Source organism: Cylas formicarius, unplaced genomic scaffold, assembly GCF_029955315.1.
Source record: "Cylas formicarius isolate icCylForm1 unplaced genomic scaffold, icCylForm1.1 PGA_scaffold_7__23_contigs__length_41026272, whole genome shotgun sequence".
Classification (NCBI taxonomy): Eukaryota; Metazoa; Arthropoda; class Insecta; order Coleoptera; family Brentidae; genus Cylas; species Cylas formicarius.
This window is the reverse complement of record NW_026844352.1, coordinates 25,360,901-25,380,133: the sequence shown is the minus strand read 5'-3', so window position 1 is coordinate 25,380,133 and position 19,233 is coordinate 25,360,901. Positions and strand designations below refer to the sequence as shown.

Below are 19,233 nucleotides of genomic sequence, written 5' to 3'. Positions count from 1 at the left end.
TTGCAGACATCAACTTGAAATTTAGCAGAGAAGTAAAAGTTCGTGTCCATATTTAAACAGTAGAAATTGGGAGCAATCAAATTTTACCAAGTATTTTTTAAGAATGTTTGAACATTTTGTTTTGGTAATTTTACATTCGACAACGCATATTGTTTGTGCAAATTTTAATATTTATCGATATTTGCAGTAACTTTGAATTTCGACGAGATTTGAAAGACATTTTATACAGGGTGCATGCAGAATTTAATCACATCGATTTTGCGAAAGTCCCTCTTTGACAAGAAACCGCGAAGCGGCTTCTCTTTTAAATAAATAGCTGCTCCGCGCTACTCGCTACGAACTTGCCTCGCTCAGCGACGATTTTTCGATAGCAATCTTGTTACACCTAGACTACTTTTTTCAACAGCTGAGTACAAAAATCGCTTCTTTTTGACATTTTTGGTTTGTTTAAACCGCTCCCGCTTTTTCGTCTTTCAAAGTCTAAGTAAAATTTTCGTTAAAAAGATGTCCGCCAAATAACAAACCAAAGTTGCATTGCATTCACCAAAAATTGTGAAATGCAGGGAAACCTAAAATAAACTAAGTTAATTATGAAATAATATAAAATTAAACTGAAGTTAGTGGAACATGAACGACAAATCTTGTCTCTTTTCTCTTGAGTTTACTAGTCGCCTTTGAGAGATAGACTATGGGATATTGTTCAATTAACAAACAACGATTAGAGAGTAGGATACTTTGAAAATTTCGGTTCTGCTGGTCTTGATAAATTTTTCAAAAAGTGAAGTTTTAGCACTCCATATTATAATAAAACATCAAATTAATATTTTTAATGTTGTAGGAAAATGTAGGGCGGTAACTACGTCTTGTGTCGCCCGGTGAATGGTGATCAGTGGTTGGGTTACGAGAAGACTATGAAATGTTTTAAGTTTAGTCCTAGAGGAAGCCAGTGAAAATTGTAGAATCTCATTGTTATATAAGAATACAATTATATATGCAAAAATTATATGTTTTTTTAGCAGTTTCGGTTTTTCAACAGGCTGGTTCCAAGAAAAATTCAAAGTTCACTGCTTTAGAACATGTGTATTCGAGAAACGTTGAACATGAAATTCCAAAATGGTTCAATATCGCAAACAATATTTTGATTGTATTACCAAATGTATGCAATGTTTTTTAGATAACATTTTCTCGATGTGTTATCAGAAATCTTTTTGATGTTCAAGTGGTGGTTGCCTGATATATATGGAATCACATTTTCGAAACTCCCAGTTTCTATTGCATGCATAGAATGTTAAGGTAGCGTTTCTAAACCTTTTCTTGATTCCTCTATTTATTTATAATTTTTTTTATTCAGACAATTAGCTTTTATCGCAGCCTGCTGGGCTGTAGCTCTCGGATTTAAAGAAAACAATAAGGATTTACCGTATCCAAAAAATTGTTCAACTGTCGATTATTGCTCGTAAGTACTCTAACTACTACGCCTTTGGGTGTGATATCTAAAATAATTTATTTAATTTTATAGAAATTTGAGGAGTAAAATCCCGAGTCAAAGTGAAATTTACGCAGCACAGTTTGTCGGAATTGCAAATAAAGGGGTGAAGTTTTCCTTGAAGAACGGCGAAAACGAGTTGATGTTAGAAATATATAGCCTAAACAAAAACCGATTTCGCTTTATTATAGAAGAGCCGGATTCTCACAGATATAAGTTGGAACATTCGTTAGTTCGTGAACCGACAGTAAGAGGGTGAGAAAGTTATAAATTCTATAACTGTAACTTCACTTCATGTCTGTAAAATACCTGTAAAAGATTTTCTTTCATTTGAAATAAGAGAGAGAAATTTTCATAGTAGGCTATATGTAGGAAAACTTCTATCAATGAGAAATCCCCTATATATCTTAATTATTGCCTAGGTTTGATGAGGTAGAAGGATTTGACGATCATACCATTGCTACAGATACGGATGGAAACTCGGTTCGGGTAAATTATTCACCCTTTGAGATAAAATTTTATTCTGGCAAAACACTAGTGACAAAGTTCGATGGAGAGCGACTCATTATGGATAACGTAAGTAGGAAAGAGTCTTAGTGCTGAAAGCATATCAGCTTCTTAACTTGATAGTAATAATCGGTTAGTAAAAATATTTCGAGCTTGTTGAGAATCATACATCAAATATCCAGTATATAAAATGCTAATACGGAATTATTATTGTTACTTTTTTAAATCATCTAAAGTGGTTCGAGTTGGTTTCTGTCCGTCCCAAATAACAATTAGATTTACTATTTACACTCCGTTAATGGTTTCACTTTACTGAGCGACTACGAAGCAGTGTTTCGTTTTTGTATATCGCAGCGCTTTTCTATAATAGGGGTCGGATTTTAACGTCGTTTTTCGACAGGCGGCTCCGATCGCCGCGTATAATTTGTCTCGTCTTAGCTTTTGACGACAATTATCGAAATAGCCTGCCAGGACTGGGAACTATAAAGATTAAATATTTTATGTTTATTTAGATATAATAAAATTACATTAGTACCAATGGAAAATACGATGACACTAAATATATGCACGTTTTTATTCAAACTCTAAATCTGTTTCACTCTCAGGGTCACGGTCACCATTAAGATTAATTTAAAATAAGCCCGGACTTAAAATAGGAGCAACATTTTCCGCTCTTACATTTGATTTTGTTTGGTGCCACAAATTTTCTATGCAGTGATTTGGAGGAAGATGTAAAACAGCTAAATTATACACATTTTCATTATCATACATTTTCTTATTTGGAGGTGCTTTGGACTGACAGGTTTTACTGGAATTAACCCGACCCTTGGGGAGCGTATCGTGTGGCAAAGTAGGTAAATTCCAAATCTGTTTTCCTGCCAAGTGCCTCATTTGTGCGATTCCATTACCATTTTGGTTTTGTATTTAAATCCCATTTTACAATAATTCGCAAGGGTATTGGCGCTTTTGTAAGTATCCAGGTTTCTTTTAAATCTTCTTGATTAATTAATATTACTTTTGTTTGCTGTTTGAATTTGTTTTTCCTCTATTTACAAGTAATTTCGACTCATAGTAAAATGTGTTATTCAACACGGTCACTGATATCAGCCGACATGTGGTCGACATCTACCTGACTCACCTCGGTCTTGTCCCTTGCCTATTAATAAATTATTAGTTTTCGGGTTTACCCAGTAACTATAGGTATGAGGTCCTGATTACTTTTTGGGGAGGGTCCGTCAAATACCAAGACTATATACTTTCAGCCAAACTTGTTAATGTATAACAAATATGCCTATATAAGGATTTATTTTAGACTAAACAAAGTCAAGCTTTCGCCTTCTACGCCACCTTTCCACAGGCTAGTAAATTCGTAGGGTTACATGAACATGGAGATATTCTAGCGTTACGGCATACTTCGGATCAGAGTACCGACCCTTATAGATTAAAAAATACAGATTTTGGAGATGAAGAATATCACGTAAATACCACGGAAGCTATGTACGGCTCAGTGCCGTTGCTCTATGCTCTTGGGTGAGTCCATCTTGTTATTCACCTCTAGAAAATTGTGCAGGAATTTCCTAATGGAATAATGGAATAAACTATTTACTTAACGGTACTGATTTTTCATTAGAAAAGAATTTACGCCAGCCCTATTTTTACACAATGCTGCTGAAATGTACGTGGATATTGATAATCACAAGCTCGCGACATACTTTATGGTAGAAGGAGGTACCATGGATGTATTTGTTCTTCTTGGTCCCAAAATACGGGATAGCCTCCAACAATATATGGATTTAACTGGAACCTCCCAGCTACCACAGGTAAGCAACTATGTTGTTTGAATGTATTTAAAGATGGAAAAAATATAATTGCAGCTGCAAAAGGTAATTAGAAAAGTGCTAGAGGAAAGTCTGTTTAGAACCGAAATTATTTTTCAAATTCAAAGCATAATATTAAAAATAACAAACATATTAACAACATGAAAGCAGAATTCTCTATTACAAAGATTTATTTGAAGGCATAAGTACGTAATTCAACAGCATGGTTAAGGGATTAACTCGGAGATAAACTATAATTAGAAAGTTTTTATTTTATATTTATAGAGGCAAAAGTCGATTTTTAAACGCCTATTGTGAATTTGCTTATGAAAGCTTTTTCTTATATTTTTATGTCAGTAAATAAAGTTTATATATATATATATATATATATATATATATATATATATATATATATATATATATATATATATATATATATATATATATATATATATATATATATATATATATATATATATATATATATATATATATATATATATATATATATATATATATATATAGTTGAAAAATATGCTTTTCTTGGATCCTTGTATATTTTTTATAGGATGATTCTTAGGGTTTGGTCCACAGTGAAGAAAACTCACAAATAATTTTAAAACACTGTAATTGTCATTGACGTTTCGACCGGCAACCCAGGTCTTTCTCAAAAACTGCAAAACAAAGGACAAAAAAAAAAGCGTCTAACACAGAATATCTTAAACAGTAGACATATACGAATTTAAAAATTACAAATATTACAAAAACAAATGACATATATTAGTCATACTCACAAATTTATTATTATTTTTTTAAATGTTTGTGAAAAAGTACCACAACATACATCATTGCCAAAAACAATAACGTTGTTGTTTTGGCGTACGAATCACAAATAGAAGTGGAAAATAAACATTCATTGTATCTGAATGTCTTTTTTTTTCCCTCTTAGTTTATATTTAGTTATTTTTTTAGAGTGTACGTTTGTGTTAAGTTTAAGATCTACTGATACGCAGTGAAGCATCTGAGCATTAAAATGGTTTACTTTAACTCATATCACACAAAGATAAAATTTACCATAGAATATGAAAAAGATGACAAAATTAACTTCTTAGACATGACACTAATACGCAAGGAAAACAAAATCAGAACGATGTGGTACACAAAAGATACATGGTCTGGACGATACCTTAATTTTCACTCCCAACACCCAATATCACAAAAAAAGACTGTTATTATCGGGTTGGCTGACAGAGCTATAAATCTATCTGATCCAGAGTACAGAAAAGAAGCTTTATATAAGGCTAAGTCACACTAAAACTAAACAATTACCCAAGTGCCTTAATTAACTCTATTTTTAAAAGAAGGATACATAAATTCTACAACAAGATTTCTGTTAAGGAAAACACACAACCATCAAAACGAGAATATTGTTCGTTGCCATACATACCAAATTTATCGGAAAAAAAATCGAATGTGTTTAAGGGAAGCTCTGTAAGAATCTGCCACAAGGGTCAAAATTTGTTAAATAGGAATTTCAGTAAACTAAAAACACCAATACCCAAAGATAAAAAAAGTCACATTGTATATCAAATACCATGCAACGACTGTGACCAAGTGTACATTGGACAGACTAGCCAACTGTTGAAGAACCGCATCAATGGTCATAAGTACGACAAAAAAAACAAAACCGCCATCAGCAGCCATATAACGGGGAAAACACATACCTTTAACTTCGATGACACAAAAATACTTGCTACCGAACCAAACACACAAAAAAGGGAAATAATTGAGATGATACATATTCAAAGGAATAAAAACGCCATAAACGCGAAAACCGACATAAAACACCTGAGTGAAATCTATTTCGAATTGTTAAAGTAGACCATTTTAATGCTCAGATGCTTCAATGCGTATCAGTAGATCTTAAACTTAACACAAACGTACACTCTAAAAAAATAAATAAATAAAAACTAAGAGGGAAAAAAAGACATCAGATACAATGAATGTTTATTTTCCACTTCTATTTGTGATTCGTACGCCAAAACAAGAACGTTATTGTTTTTGGCAATGATGTATGTTGTGGTACTTTTTCACAAACAGCGCTAATAATAGACATTTATATATATATATATATATATATATATATATATATATATATATATATATATATATATATATATATATATATATATATATATATATATATATATATATATATATATATATATATATATATATATATATATATATATATATATATATATATATATATATATATATATATATATATATATATATATATAAATTTTAAAACCTAGTTTCTACAAAATGTTCTAATATTAACCATAGTTACAGTAAGCACTATCTTAAAGTTTGGGTCATTAAAAAATCATTTTTTAAGCTACCGTGCTATGAGTGACGCGATTATGTTTGCTTACCTTGCCACTAGGTGGAGTTTTCTGACAAGCGCAAAAGAATATTGTCAGACAAAAAAAATAATACCACTATATAGTTTTTTATAAGGGCCCAAAAACCGCCAAATAACAAAAACCGTATCTATATATTTTATTATAGAATTTAATGCTCAGAAAAAAATATTATTTTATGAAAATTTTCCATTTTAAGGTTAGATATTTATGTCTAATGATAATTAAAATCAAAATAAGATGTTCATCATTTTTGTTTATTATTTTTTTTCAATACATTCGAAGGACACTAAATTATCCTGTAGCTGACAGTGTCATGTTTTGACTGGTTCAGCAATTTGCAAGTATTCACTTATTCTTCCTTTAATAATTATTATTAGTCAACCACCCGAAACCTATCAGTTGTTGAAGATAAATCAATTTAATTAATTTTTGAATTATTTAAGTAGTGAAATGGGTATGTAAATAATCAAATTTTTTCGTAGTTCTAGGGCACTGAATTACGATGGATTTTGTATAAGAAAATTTTAGTGCAATAAATATTGCAATAAATGTTTAAGAAATTTAAACTAATAAAATCAGCGACAAGAAACAAATAACGACATGAAACATTGGATCGTTTGGTCCATGTAGCTATTAGGTAATGTAGTGACCCTACATTTTTGTAAAAATTGATGCGCCGCAGGCGGCATTGATATTGACACAGAAGGAAATGATTTCTCTCTCTAACCTACACGTTGTCCCATTCGTTTTCTAAACATCCATTTCCATTTCCACACACACTTAACTCGTTTTCCAAAAACATTTAAAGAGATCTAGGCGTATGATGAGGAAATACTGCCTTAAAAATGCCACAACCAAACTTACTGACGATCTGTATTGACCATATTGGTTCTTGAATGCCGCATGGTCGTTGGTTAAAAACGAGATTTTAAATCTAGTGAATGAGCATATTAAATGGACCCTTTCAATTTTTTTTTCAAATTTTCTTTATATATTTTTTCTTTATATCTCTAGTAGCTATATGGTTTTTTTTAAATACCTCAATAGTTAATTAAATTAATAAATCTCCAACAATTAGTGCTTATTTTTTAATTTTTAATGGAAGTGATAATATTAAATATTTGAAAACAGTTAAGCATGTCAAAAATAAGCTACTGGAAAATTTCAATGAATTGTAAAAAAAGAATTAAACATAAATTATAACATTAAACGTTACGATTCTTATATTAATATTTCATATGTTTCCCTAACACCACGGAGGATACGGCAAGTTTTGTTGTAACTGATATTTCATACGCATGTTTTTCTAATGATAAATATGTATGCAGTTTTTTCTCTACCCAACTTTCTTTGTATTGGTTTTCTTCATTGGTCTATGTGATCCTCGCCTTTTTCAATTTCCTCTCGTCCATTACATATGTCTTCTATTCCTGTCGGCTCTCCTAAGTGGACAAAGTAAACTTAGTATTTTTTTAATTTCTTTTTCTAGTTAATTTTAAGACCGAAGATATGTTGCATTTTATGTATAATGTAGGTTAAAACTCTGAGCATTGTTTAGTGAAGTTAAATTTATCTTCATTGTGATAAGACGCCATAAATAAAAGTTGTGGCAGATGAGATTTTTTTCTTATAAAGCGAGCTATAGATTTTGAAACTTTTGTTATTGGGGTCAATTGTTTACTTAGTTTTGGAGATTTAGTTAGCAAACTGCTGCGACGTGGGTGAATGAGACAATCTGTACAATTTTAGCTTTGGGCGTTAGGATATCACCAATGTAGGATTCAATACGGGTCCACGGAGGATGTTAAGGAAACAATTGGGGGTTTCGATTCTGCCAATTTTCCTATGGATACTTTGTGGTTAGTCAGATCGGCTACGTACGACCAAAAATGGTTTACTTGGGATTTTGAGGATTTTGCCGATCCGGTTGCTTTGCTTGAATGGGTAGATTCCCAAGCTCATAGAAAACTGACCGTTATGGCTGAATGTAGTATTAAGATTGACCCGACTTATTCTTTATACACCGAGGCAGTTGAGAATGGTCTATTCGTGAAAGACATTGATGGCGTTTCCGATTTTATCAATCTATGTTGGGCTGAAAATAGTAGCTGGGTAGATTTCCTAAATCCGGCAGCTCGAGATTTCTATGCCAAACAGCACCACTACGATAATTTCCCATCCACACCAGCATTAGGAGGTTTCTGGAATGATATGGACGAGCCTACTTTGTTTGACAATTTATACGAAAGAACTTTGCCGTCAATGTCACTGCATTATGGAAACGTTCCCCACCGAGATATCCATAACGCCTACAGTCTGCTTCACGTAAGTACAGTCAATTTCAGATATTTTTTAGTTTCGCTCTTCTGGTGTCTACGTAGTGTCCATTATAATACACAATCTTGTACAGCATTGTTTGCTTGGTGTAGTATTTAAAAAAAGAGTAGGCGGAGATCTTGAGATAACAAAAATTACAGACCTGTAACTCTCTCACCTACAGATGGCAGTTAGTTTTGCGCCGGTTCGGTTAGGTTCTTCTTCTTCTCGTTCCTTCTCCTGACGGAGGTTCGATATTATCATGGCTATCCTAATCTTATTAACAGCTGCTCTGAATAGTTGGTTTGATGTCATTCCAAACCATTTCCTTAAGTTTTGAGCCAAGAGGTTTTTCTTCTCCCTTAATTCCGTCTGGCCTTGATCTTTCCTTTCATAATGGTCTGTAGTATCTCATATTTAGGTCCTCTGATCACATGGACAAAGTATTCCAATTTTCTTCTTTTTAGAGAGTTAATTATTTCCTCCTGTTTCTGGGTCTTCCGTAGCAGTTCCAGATTCGAAACCATGTCAGTCCATGAGATTTTCAACATTCGCCGGTAACACCATCTTCTGACCCGTTACTGTTCTGCGTTAACGGGGTCACCTCGTTTAGGATGTGGTCCATCAGCACGCAGTACGGTCTTGACTGGAGAGAAGCTCAAGGCTTCCATAAGAAAGCTAACATCGCATCATCCAGCCCTGGGTTTTTTGAGGACCAGTGCCCAGCCATCCTGGAACAAAGGTACTACCTCTCCAAATACCGTTAACCTTTGGGTTAGTTTAGGAGTCTGTAATTTGTTTTTTTAGTTGGAAATCTGTAATTTTTGTTACCTCAAAATTTCCCCGGTTTTTTTGTTGCTTATTTTAGGACCTATTTTTCGATAAACTTAAAAAACTTAACAAATACTCAATGCACAACTTCACGAACATAGAAACTGATATAACAATCCCTTTGATGAGACTGATATAGTTTATGGACAGGATGGCATCATAACCAAAAGCATCAGACGAATTTTATTGCACGGATTCTACCATAGCCATTTCCTTAATAGAGTATAGCAACTTACCAAGGTCTATTGGAGCGTGATAATGGACGGTATAGGCCGTTCATACTAACCCGCGCAGTTTTCGCCGGAAGTCAAAGATATGCCGCCAAATGGAGTGGAGACAACTGGGGTTTGTACTTACACCTCCGTTACAGTGTTCCGATGACATTAACCGCTAATCTTGCCGGCATCGTGTTTTATGGAGCAGACATACCTGGGTTCTACTGGGGAGACGACTATGATGATCAACTAGTTATAAGATGGTACCAAGTAAGTACATCTTTAAGAAAACGAATTTCTATTATGAAACATTGTGTTTAACGTTAAGGCTTATAGACATTGTAGTTTGACGTTCGGTTGCTAAAACTGTTCCACCTAAGAAGGGCGTTGACTTCTATTTGAACTCTATAGTCTAATGACAGTTATATTACAGATAATGTGAAATGTTAGTGAGGATTTGATGCTTTTGTGTTGTCTTGATTAACCTTTAACTCTTTTGTAATTGTAATAAATTCTGTAGTGCAGTTCTTTAATGCAGCATTTGGGCGAATTGAATCTTTTTTTTAAGTTCATAACACGTTGTCTTAATCTAGCTGTTCCTTCAATAATATCCAAATGACTTTTAGTGTTTTTTAACTCTCTAGCTAACCAATAAATGGAATAACACTGAATGTTTAATGTACATGTGCAGTTTTCATGTTCATTGTGTAATGGTACGCAGGAAAATGTATGCCACCAGCATTGTAAACAAACCAAATATTTATGAACAGCACAGTTATTGCACAATTATATTAAAAACTTTATAGAATCAGCTACATACTAGGGGTGGCCTTTTCAATCTATGCAATTTGGATATGGAACCAATAACTTCAATTGACTGCAATTTTGACGTTTTTGAGTCGATTTTACTATTAGATTGCCGTATGGATCCCTTTCTTCCGAGCACATGCAGACAGCGGTGACAGACGAGAACCGTACACTTTTGGCAAGGAAACTCAGGACATTTTGCGTGAGACGTTTAGCTGGCGCTACAGTCACCTGCCTTATTGGTACACCATATTCTACGAGCATACGTTGAATGGAGACCCTCTCACAATACCGATGTTTTACCAGTACCCTGACGAAGAAGCTGGATACGACCTAAACGATCAATTCCTGCTAGGTATGTCACACGTATATTAAATTTTTTCATCAAGAAGCTCGAATAAGTTGTTATATTTTTTATAAATTTTCACATTGAGATAAGTTCTTACAATTAGAAATTTCTTCTAGGATCTGACATCCTAATCGCCTCAGTGTATGAAGCCAATGCGACTGGAGTAGATGTGTATTTCCCAGGAGGCAAGGAGCAATATTGGTATCAAATTGCGGCTAATGTCAGTGCGGTGTATGTGGGCAGCCAAACTAGCAAAGTACCCGTGAATATTAACTTTGTAAGTTAGACCTATCATAATTAATTCAACTCATTAAAGCTGTAGTTCGTATCTATTAAGCAATTAATTTTATTTTTTTTTTACAAACGAACTGTTTCATTTAAAATTTATTATTCTCATACTAAAGTGCATTACAAATTGATTCTAATACAAATAGAATTAGGTGCAATGTCACTCCAATATGTGAAATATGCCTTTGATACCTTGTCCTTTCTAGTTATCCCATTTGGTAGTTTAAGATACAATGACTATTCTCTCTCTATTTTTTTTAGATACCGATATTTTATAGAGGTGGAAGCATCATTGCGAAAAAAGAAATTCCCAGGAAATCAGCAACGGAAATGATAAATGACCCGTTTACAATTCATGTCATTCCAGACCAGGTAATTTACATCATTCTCAGTATTATTAAATCGTTAATTTTAAATTGTATTTAAATAATGCATTTATTTATTTTTTTTGGCTAAATGGATTTCAATCAAGCTATTTATTTTATATTCACTTTTATACTATGTTGTTCAATAAAGGTTTTTATCTCCAATTCCAGAATAAGAAAGCGGAAGGGAACATATTTATAGATGACTACGAAAGTTTCGAGTATATAAATAACAAAAATTATTTATATTTGAAACTTTCTTACGATGGAAGTAATGATCCCAATGTGATTTTTATAAGGTATGATATGTAAAATGTTTGTAGATTTATTTTTAATTGCATTACTAAGTCCTGGTTATCGCACGTTGATAACTATGCTACGCTTTAACTAAGGAATAAATCCTGTAAGTGGGTCGGGTCCAACACGGAGAGGTTTCAGTTAGGGATAAAAGAAAAGAAATAGTGAACAAATTATATGCATTTTTTGGTTTATTGTTTCAGCTTAATTGACAGTGATGTTAACGGAGATGGTTTAAAGTTTATATATTCAGAGATAAAGTTTTACGAAGTTTCGGATGATGGTGAGTGGTCGCTATAATCCTCGATAATTGCTTGAAACTAAATAAAATCTTTTTTTAGGAAAAACATACAAAGTGACCACGCACTCACAATCAAGTTCAGATGAGTCTTTTAGACAAATCGATGTTAATCAATTAAATAAAACTAACGAAAATATGAAATTTAGATAGTAACCATTGTAATTTAGCAGTTTTCGATGTTTCGAGCTTACGTATATTTTTTTGCCAACTCCAAAAATTAACGTTTTAAAATAAAATAACAGCGATCGATGGCCATTTTGATATTTTTTACACTTTATAAGCTCATAATCTTTGTTTAGTCTGCTGTTTAAGTTGCAACTCAAGCAATTGATGAAGTAAATAAATAAAAATATAATAAATAAAAAGCCGTTGCGTTTTTAATACGTTTTATTTCATCAACAGAAAACGTCAAATTGGTTGTGTATGCAACAGATATAAAGAAAAACTGCGAATCGCCCATTTAAATGTCTCTAAATTATGTAATATATCCATCCTTACACATACACGATATTTTATGTGAACCATTATGGAAAACTTAAAAATAGTCCCATCAGGTTTTAAATATGGTGACATTTATAGCACGTAGAAAGCGTGTTTTCGTAGGAATGTTATTTTAAACATAAAAAAGTGTTTTATAGTTTGATATGCAAATATTTAATAACTAATAACCTTCGTTTCAAAAACTGAGTTGCGCTGCTAATTAACAAAAAAAAAATCAATGTACAAACACAAATATGTTGGTGCAATAGAAATACAAGTAAGATTTTTAGTGTCTCCGAAATTTCCAGTTCAATTTGATTTCAGTTCGAGTTATTAGTACATTTTATTATTATTTATATATTATGTACATTTACTCACGTTAAAGTTTATGCCATTGCATTAATATGCTTTGACCCAAATCCAATCCAGTTTAGGCTAGCCCTGCATAAAAGTTTATCCATAAAAATGTACATTTAAAGCTTACAATAAACTATATAAATTGGCACAAAAATATCTTTTGCAGAACAGCTCTAATATAACTTTTAAACACTTAAATATTCTTCTAATTATCACATTGTAATAATTATTATGTCAGTAATAAATGGTTTTGGAGGATGTCTGCTCGAAAGAGTTTACGCTGTGACTGTATGTATTTCCTCAAATTTACCTTACGTTACGTTTATTATATTCAGGATTCATCTTTATATGCAATATAAAACCGTGATGGTCAGCGACAATAGATACAGAAAAAAAACTTTAAAAATAAATAAGAACTAAAAGTTCAGATTTTCAGGAAATTTTATATTTTGACATGACAATTGTTTCGACAACAACGTGTCTTTATCAAAATTTGTCGAAACAATTGTCATGTGAAAATATAAAATGGAAAAAATATAAAAATGGACTTTCATCAAGTAAAAGCAGCCACAGTTCAAAAAGGCTGTATTTAAATATGTCAATATTTTAAGTATCTTTACGATTCTGGAAGCGCCTTGACAAATGACACAGCGTACACTCCATCAAAAAAGGAAAGTAATATTTAATAGAATGAAATGACACAAAAATTCAATAGCCGATATCTTAAATAATTGGGATCCGCTCAGGTAGCACGGTTTCTGAAAAAAGCAGAAAAAACCTGTAATTTCATACATATTTACATAGAGCTATGAAACGTACGTATAGTAAGAGCAGTCGACATAATATTAGCTATTACAGATAAAAACATTGTTTATTTGTCTTTTTTTTATTTTCTACCTAAATTCGAACAACATTATGAGGTTGATTGGATGGTGAAAATGATATGACAGCAAGTGAGATGTAACAATGTGTTTGATCATGCCACCCCCATTCTGATTGACAAAGGTATCCGTTAAAATTAGCTCGGACATATCCGCAAAAAGATTCCCACTTTTAATAAATTGATAGAAAATAATGATGTTAGCTTCTGCTTTTTTTCTGTAAATAGATTATACGTCACACAAAGTTGTGGTTATTATGAAGGATACGATCCAGAAGCACACTTTTCACATTTTTTTGAGATATATGGAGTGCAAAAATCTCTTTTTGCAATTTTAACGGATTAACTTTTGTCCACGTGGTTGAACACGTTCTCGAAATTGACTGGCAGTTGAAAATACAACAACAAATTGACAAATTTGGTATATTTTATGTGCTTTTCCGTTATATCACCCAAATGGCCTTATTCATTTAAATTTTACAAATCGTTGCTCACTAGACATCACCGACGCCATGCTTTTCTTTCTGTTGTAATGACAGATGATAACAGATTAAATCGACATCCTATATGTAGGGTACATTTACATTAGATTTCAGATGCAGAAAGCGATCAAAGTTTTAATTTTAATTTATTAACATTTTTTTTTTAAGAGAAAGTATGGAAGAGAGAAGAGAGTGAGTAATTGTAGAGGTCAACGGAGTTTTTTCAAACAAAAATGATAAGTATTTCATACCACGCCAGTTCTCCTGCCGGATTCTTACCCGAGACCGCAAATATTGTAAAAGTAATTTACATTTTAGTGATTGATCTTTGCAAAAACTTCTTCCATATTTCACTTTTTGGTTATAATTGCGCATATATTTTAAAACGGAGCAAGATTGCAATCCTACTAAATGGAAAGAGTTAGTCTTGAAGATTCAAAAAAATTGAAACGTCGCGCTGATAATGGAGCTAAGGTACGAAGTACATACATATTTAATCATTATGGGACGACATTTTGATATAAATCTCTTCCAATTTCTGGATAAAAATGTCAGTGCCGTTCGTTTGTTGAACTCCAACTGGAATCCTGCAGACGTTTCGCCAAGATCTCCCCTGGCATCTTCTAAATCTAAATCTAAATTGAAAACAAAACTGATTTAACTACAAAATAAATCGAGCAAAGAAGACTAAAAAAAATTCAATTGATATATATATATATATATATATATATATATATATATATATATATATATATATATATATATATATATATATATATATATATATATATATATATATATATATATATATATATATATATATATATATATATATATATATATACATATATTATAGGAGTTCAATTTAGATTTAGAAGATGCCAGGGGAGATCTTGGCGAAACGCCTGTAGGATTCCAGTTGAAGTTCAACAAACGAACGGGTGATATATAATATATATAACAACAAGTTAAGAAATTGCTAATATTTAATATTTCCTAATTTGTTAATCTAGTCATTTTTATATTTGCCATTAGTTTTCTCTTTGAGCAAATTTTATTGTAAAATATAATATATAGAGGCACAAAATATTCGATAGCAAAAAAATTTTGAATTTACTTACTTCTTTTTCTAATTTGATTTTGGCATGCTAAAAAGAATTTTTAAAGGAATGAAAATATCCAACTTTTTCATTTTTTAAATTTTTTCGAAGTCGAATATTGGAGTATAAGCGGCCCTTCTTATCTTGTTAATCCACTTCGGTTTTTAATTCGTTTTACTAATGCTTTTGTAATTAATTACTTTTGACATATTGACTGCCTTATTAAAAATAAATAAATCGTACACTTTAATTTTTGGTTTAAAGGGCTATAGCCTATTCGTTCGTAAAAGAGCATTATAAAACTAAATAATGTATTTAGAAATACTATTTATGTATCGGCTGTTCTGGGACTTTAAAGTGGCTTTGTATTTTGTTTAAAATACTTTGCTTAAATAATAAAACGTAAAACTCAATGTTACAATAAAAAATAAATATATTTTTTAACTATTATATTAGATTCAAATTTTTAATTAAGATATATACCACTCGATAGTGCGAATGTTACAGGACAAAAACCTGAAAAATAGGAATCTTTTTTCTAATTTAAAAGACAAATATGTCAAAAAAAAAGCACGTGTGATTTAAATCAATAAAGTTATAGAAGGTATTGATGCCGGTATGAGTTATTCAAGTATTACTTCAAAGTATAGGATCCGAAAAGCTTCAGGAACTGATATAAAGAGAATCAAAGACAAAAAAATGGCATTTCTCCACTAAAATGATGTCTGTCCTTCCAACAGAGAGACATTGAAACTCAGTGCAACTCCTAAAATCGAAAAGTCGTTATTTACGCTGTTCTGTCATTAAATTACAAAAGGTAAGTTTAATTCTGGTCCATCGTTATAAAATATTATATTTTTCTATTTTTAAGCGATTTTATTTAACTTCATAGAGCCAGGCAGTATATCAAATCTTGCAATTCTTTTTGATACAATTCCCTTTTTTTACAGGTACACCAATTTCTTGTTTTTTTTTACAGAGAAATAACAACTTACACTTAACACTTAACACTTTCAACCGACCGCGATGCAGTCTTGCCATTTGTGGAAAACTTTGCTGGAATAATGAAAAAAAAAACCTAACCTAAGTGGGCTTTTGTGGACAGTTCTTCCAAACAAAATCTTAGCGCATTTTCTCCAGGGCGAAAAGTCGAATCACTTTTATGCCCTCTTGCAATATCTCTTGATCCCATAAATTAAAATTGTTGTTCCTAGGTAAAGGTATGAAACCACGTTCTTTTAGAAATGTTAATATTCCTATTTCGTACAAAGGTCAACGCAGAGCTTGGGTGACGAGAGAAATTTTCACTGAGTGGTTTCACAGTGAGTTTGGTCCATCAGTAAGAAGTACAATGAAATAATTTAACCTTAGTTCGATGGCAATTCTAGTCCTGGACACTTGGACACCCTACTCAATTGTATAGCGACGATAATCAAATTTCAATGCTTTTCCTTCTCCCAAATTGTACGCCATTGATACAGCCAATGGATTAACGTGCTATACAGGCTATAAAATTGTTTTATCGTAACAAGTTGCTTCAAGAAATTGTTGGTACTGATTCTGATATTCCGCAAGCATTGAAGGATATAACATTGAAGGACGTTGTTTTCTCTTCGAACGAGGCTTGGTTAGCGCGCTTAGTAAGACAAATTTGAGATTCAGGATCCAAGGATATTTAAAATGGTCTAGAAGAGATTAGGGAGTTAGGTAAAAAATTTAACAAGTGCTTATCGAATGAAGAGATCGAAACATGGGATAAGGCAATCAGCGACGCATTGACTGAAGCTAGTATATTCGGAGAAGTTGTCGAAGATTCTGACTCTGATGGGAATTCCGAAACTCCATGTTTCATGAAAGATGATGATGCAGTGTCAAACAAAAATTACAAATTCCTTTACTGTTCCGGAAAGGAATTAATGTTTTATTTTTTAGGTTTGTTTTTGTTCTTTAAAATAATATTAGGTGCATGTTTTGTTAGTTAATAAGGTACATTACATATGTAGTATGTGAAATTTAATATATATACATATTAAAAATGTAAAAACTTACACAGATGTTTTTATTATATATTCGTTAATCCGTACAATTTAATAATCTGAATTGGGCCTGAGAGTTAGGTGTTTGGACTAAAGTGGTTGCACTATTCTAAATAAAAAATTAAATTTTAAGAACCATCTATAGAAGTACTACCAGAGGTTTTGTTTTTTTATATTATTTTTTAGCAGAATATTTCTATCGGCAATAAAATGTTATTAAATAATCCTCTTCCTGTCGTGAACAGCTAAATAGAGGGCACTGCACTTGCAGTAGAGATTATATTATTGGCATTGAATAAAGAAATTAATAAATAAACAAGTTCAGCACCGTTTTCCTAGATATATAGCTTTTAAGTTGAGTGTCGCCTTGGCTAACATCGATTATGTGGCTCTTGAAAACTCATTAAGTTTGAAAATGCTTTAAGCTCGTCGTGACGAAGCCGACCTGATGTTGCTGTTCAAACTTATTAATTCCAGTTGTTTTTATCCCTCCATTCTATCAAAAATTGGGTTTTTGACACTAATACGAATTCCGCGTCCAAATAGTACATTTTTGGACCGTATCACAGGACCAACTATGGACGGCTGGCCAATGAAAATGTGCACTACTGAGTGTAGGTTTAGGAATCAGATTCAAGCAACCATAACATAACAAAACATAGCTTACAATAGTTATTTATTTTTCTCTCCTTAGCTTGGGAGATTGTGGCCTAGGTTTTTACTTTAAGTTCTTACTTTTGTATTAAATTTAGAAATGTAAATGTAGAAATTGACTCCGTCCGTAAAATTAATGATAAATAAATAAATAATAATAAAAACCACTTTTGATTAAACGAGGTGTTTTCAACTTTGCTGTTAGTACTACCGTGGATTTAATTTGATGGGGTTGACGATGATGAAGCTCACATACCTTAAAATGAATAATTTTTGATAAATTTCAACTTGCCCATCTTGTGGCCTTTAGATTCTAAGTCGCGTGGCCGCATCAATTTTTCCTATAGCGACCTGGAATTATTCTCCTTTTCGTGATGGCTCATCGATTGTTTACAGTCGTTTCAGCGCCTTTTTGTAGAGGTCATGGTGCTAAGACACGTCGATTATTGTTTTGAGATAAGAAAAAAAAAAGACTTCTGCCAGATGTCTTTGTATGTCAACGAGTTATCACTGAAGTGCGAAGTAAGTGAACTTAGTCATGGCATAGAAGTATATTGCTGTGAAAATGCAAAATGTTTCAACATCTTTGATCTGATGTAAATATACCCGAAACGCACAATTTTTTTTTACCGTGACTGTACAAACATTAAGGCTTAGGAAATCGGACATACCGCCAAACTAACTATATAAACTAAGAAACTAACCGTAAAACTAAAGGCACAGGGAAATTTAGCGGAAATTGTGAGTCCGTGATTTGGTTGCGTTCGAAAAATTGACGTGTTGGTAAATTCACTTATACCAGCGAGATTTCTCGTCGCCGCTCTTACTTGGTAAAAGGTGTTTTTTTCCAGTCCCGTCAACGCGTAGGCTTTATCTGAAATACAAAAACGAGCTTTATTTGTGTTTGATTAATTGAGTTTTAATAGAAATTTTTTTTTGAATCCATATACCACTGAAGCCTAGTTTATTATCACGTCCTGTTATGATTGAAATGTTAATAATTGGACCTTAAAAGTTTAGAAGTTATAATCAAGCAGACATGACTGCCTAGGACTAAAGCAAAAGACAAATTGGTTCAGAAATTCGTCTTCAAATTGATATTTTTAAAATAACCACTAGAGGTCCAGCGTTAGAAATGAGTTTTTTTTCATTGAATTTCTTGAACTGTATATAATATAACCCGAGACAATCAATTAAATTATACAGCTCTTTAAGCTATGAGGTACCTTGCCGATA

At 32.2% G+C, this 19,233-nt stretch overlaps 2 protein-coding genes across 5 annotated transcripts in view; one reads left to right on the top strand and one right to left on the bottom strand.

Moving 5' to 3' along the window:
- Window positions 1-1,260: 1,260 nt before the first annotated feature.
- On the top strand, window positions 1,261-13,294 carry LOC132704369 (neutral alpha-glucosidase C-like). 2 transcript variants are annotated; one of them, XM_060674330.1, is made up of 14 exons: window positions 1,261-1,293; window positions 1,352-1,456; window positions 1,520-1,741; window positions 1,909-2,062; window positions 3,306-3,523; window positions 3,624-3,813; window positions 7,989-8,564; window positions 9,608-9,871; window positions 10,517-10,763; window positions 10,874-11,034; window positions 11,307-11,417; window positions 11,582-11,709; window positions 11,911-11,990; window positions 12,049-13,294. In XM_060674330.1, the coding sequence occupies exons 1-14, from the start codon at window positions 1,277-1,279 to the stop codon at window positions 12,156-12,158; spliced, it is 2,583 nt and encodes an 860-aa protein (XP_060530313.1). In that variant the 5' UTR covers window positions 1,261-1,276; the 3' UTR covers window positions 12,159-13,294. The 2 variants fall into 2 exon arrangements, with proteins under 2 accessions (XP_060530313.1, XP_060530314.1); XM_060674331.1 differs by lacking the exon at window positions 12,049-13,294 and having other exon boundaries at window positions 11,582-11,681; window positions 11,734-11,991.
- A 174-nt stretch (window positions 13,295-13,468) lies between these two features.
- LOC132704370 (hemicentin-1-like) overlaps window positions 13,469-19,233 on the bottom strand; it is a 119,246-nt gene continuing 113,481 nt past the window's right edge. For 2 of the 3 annotated variants that reach the window (XM_060674332.1, XM_060674334.1), the window contains one exon: window positions 15,109-18,871. In XM_060674332.1, the coding sequence (XP_060530315.1) occupies window positions 18,651-18,871 (221 nt within the window). In that variant the 3' untranslated portion in view covers window positions 15,109-18,650. Of the gene's footprint in view, window positions 13,604-15,108; window positions 18,872-19,233 lie in introns of those variants that run through there. The other variant, XM_060674333.1, reaches the window with a different exon arrangement.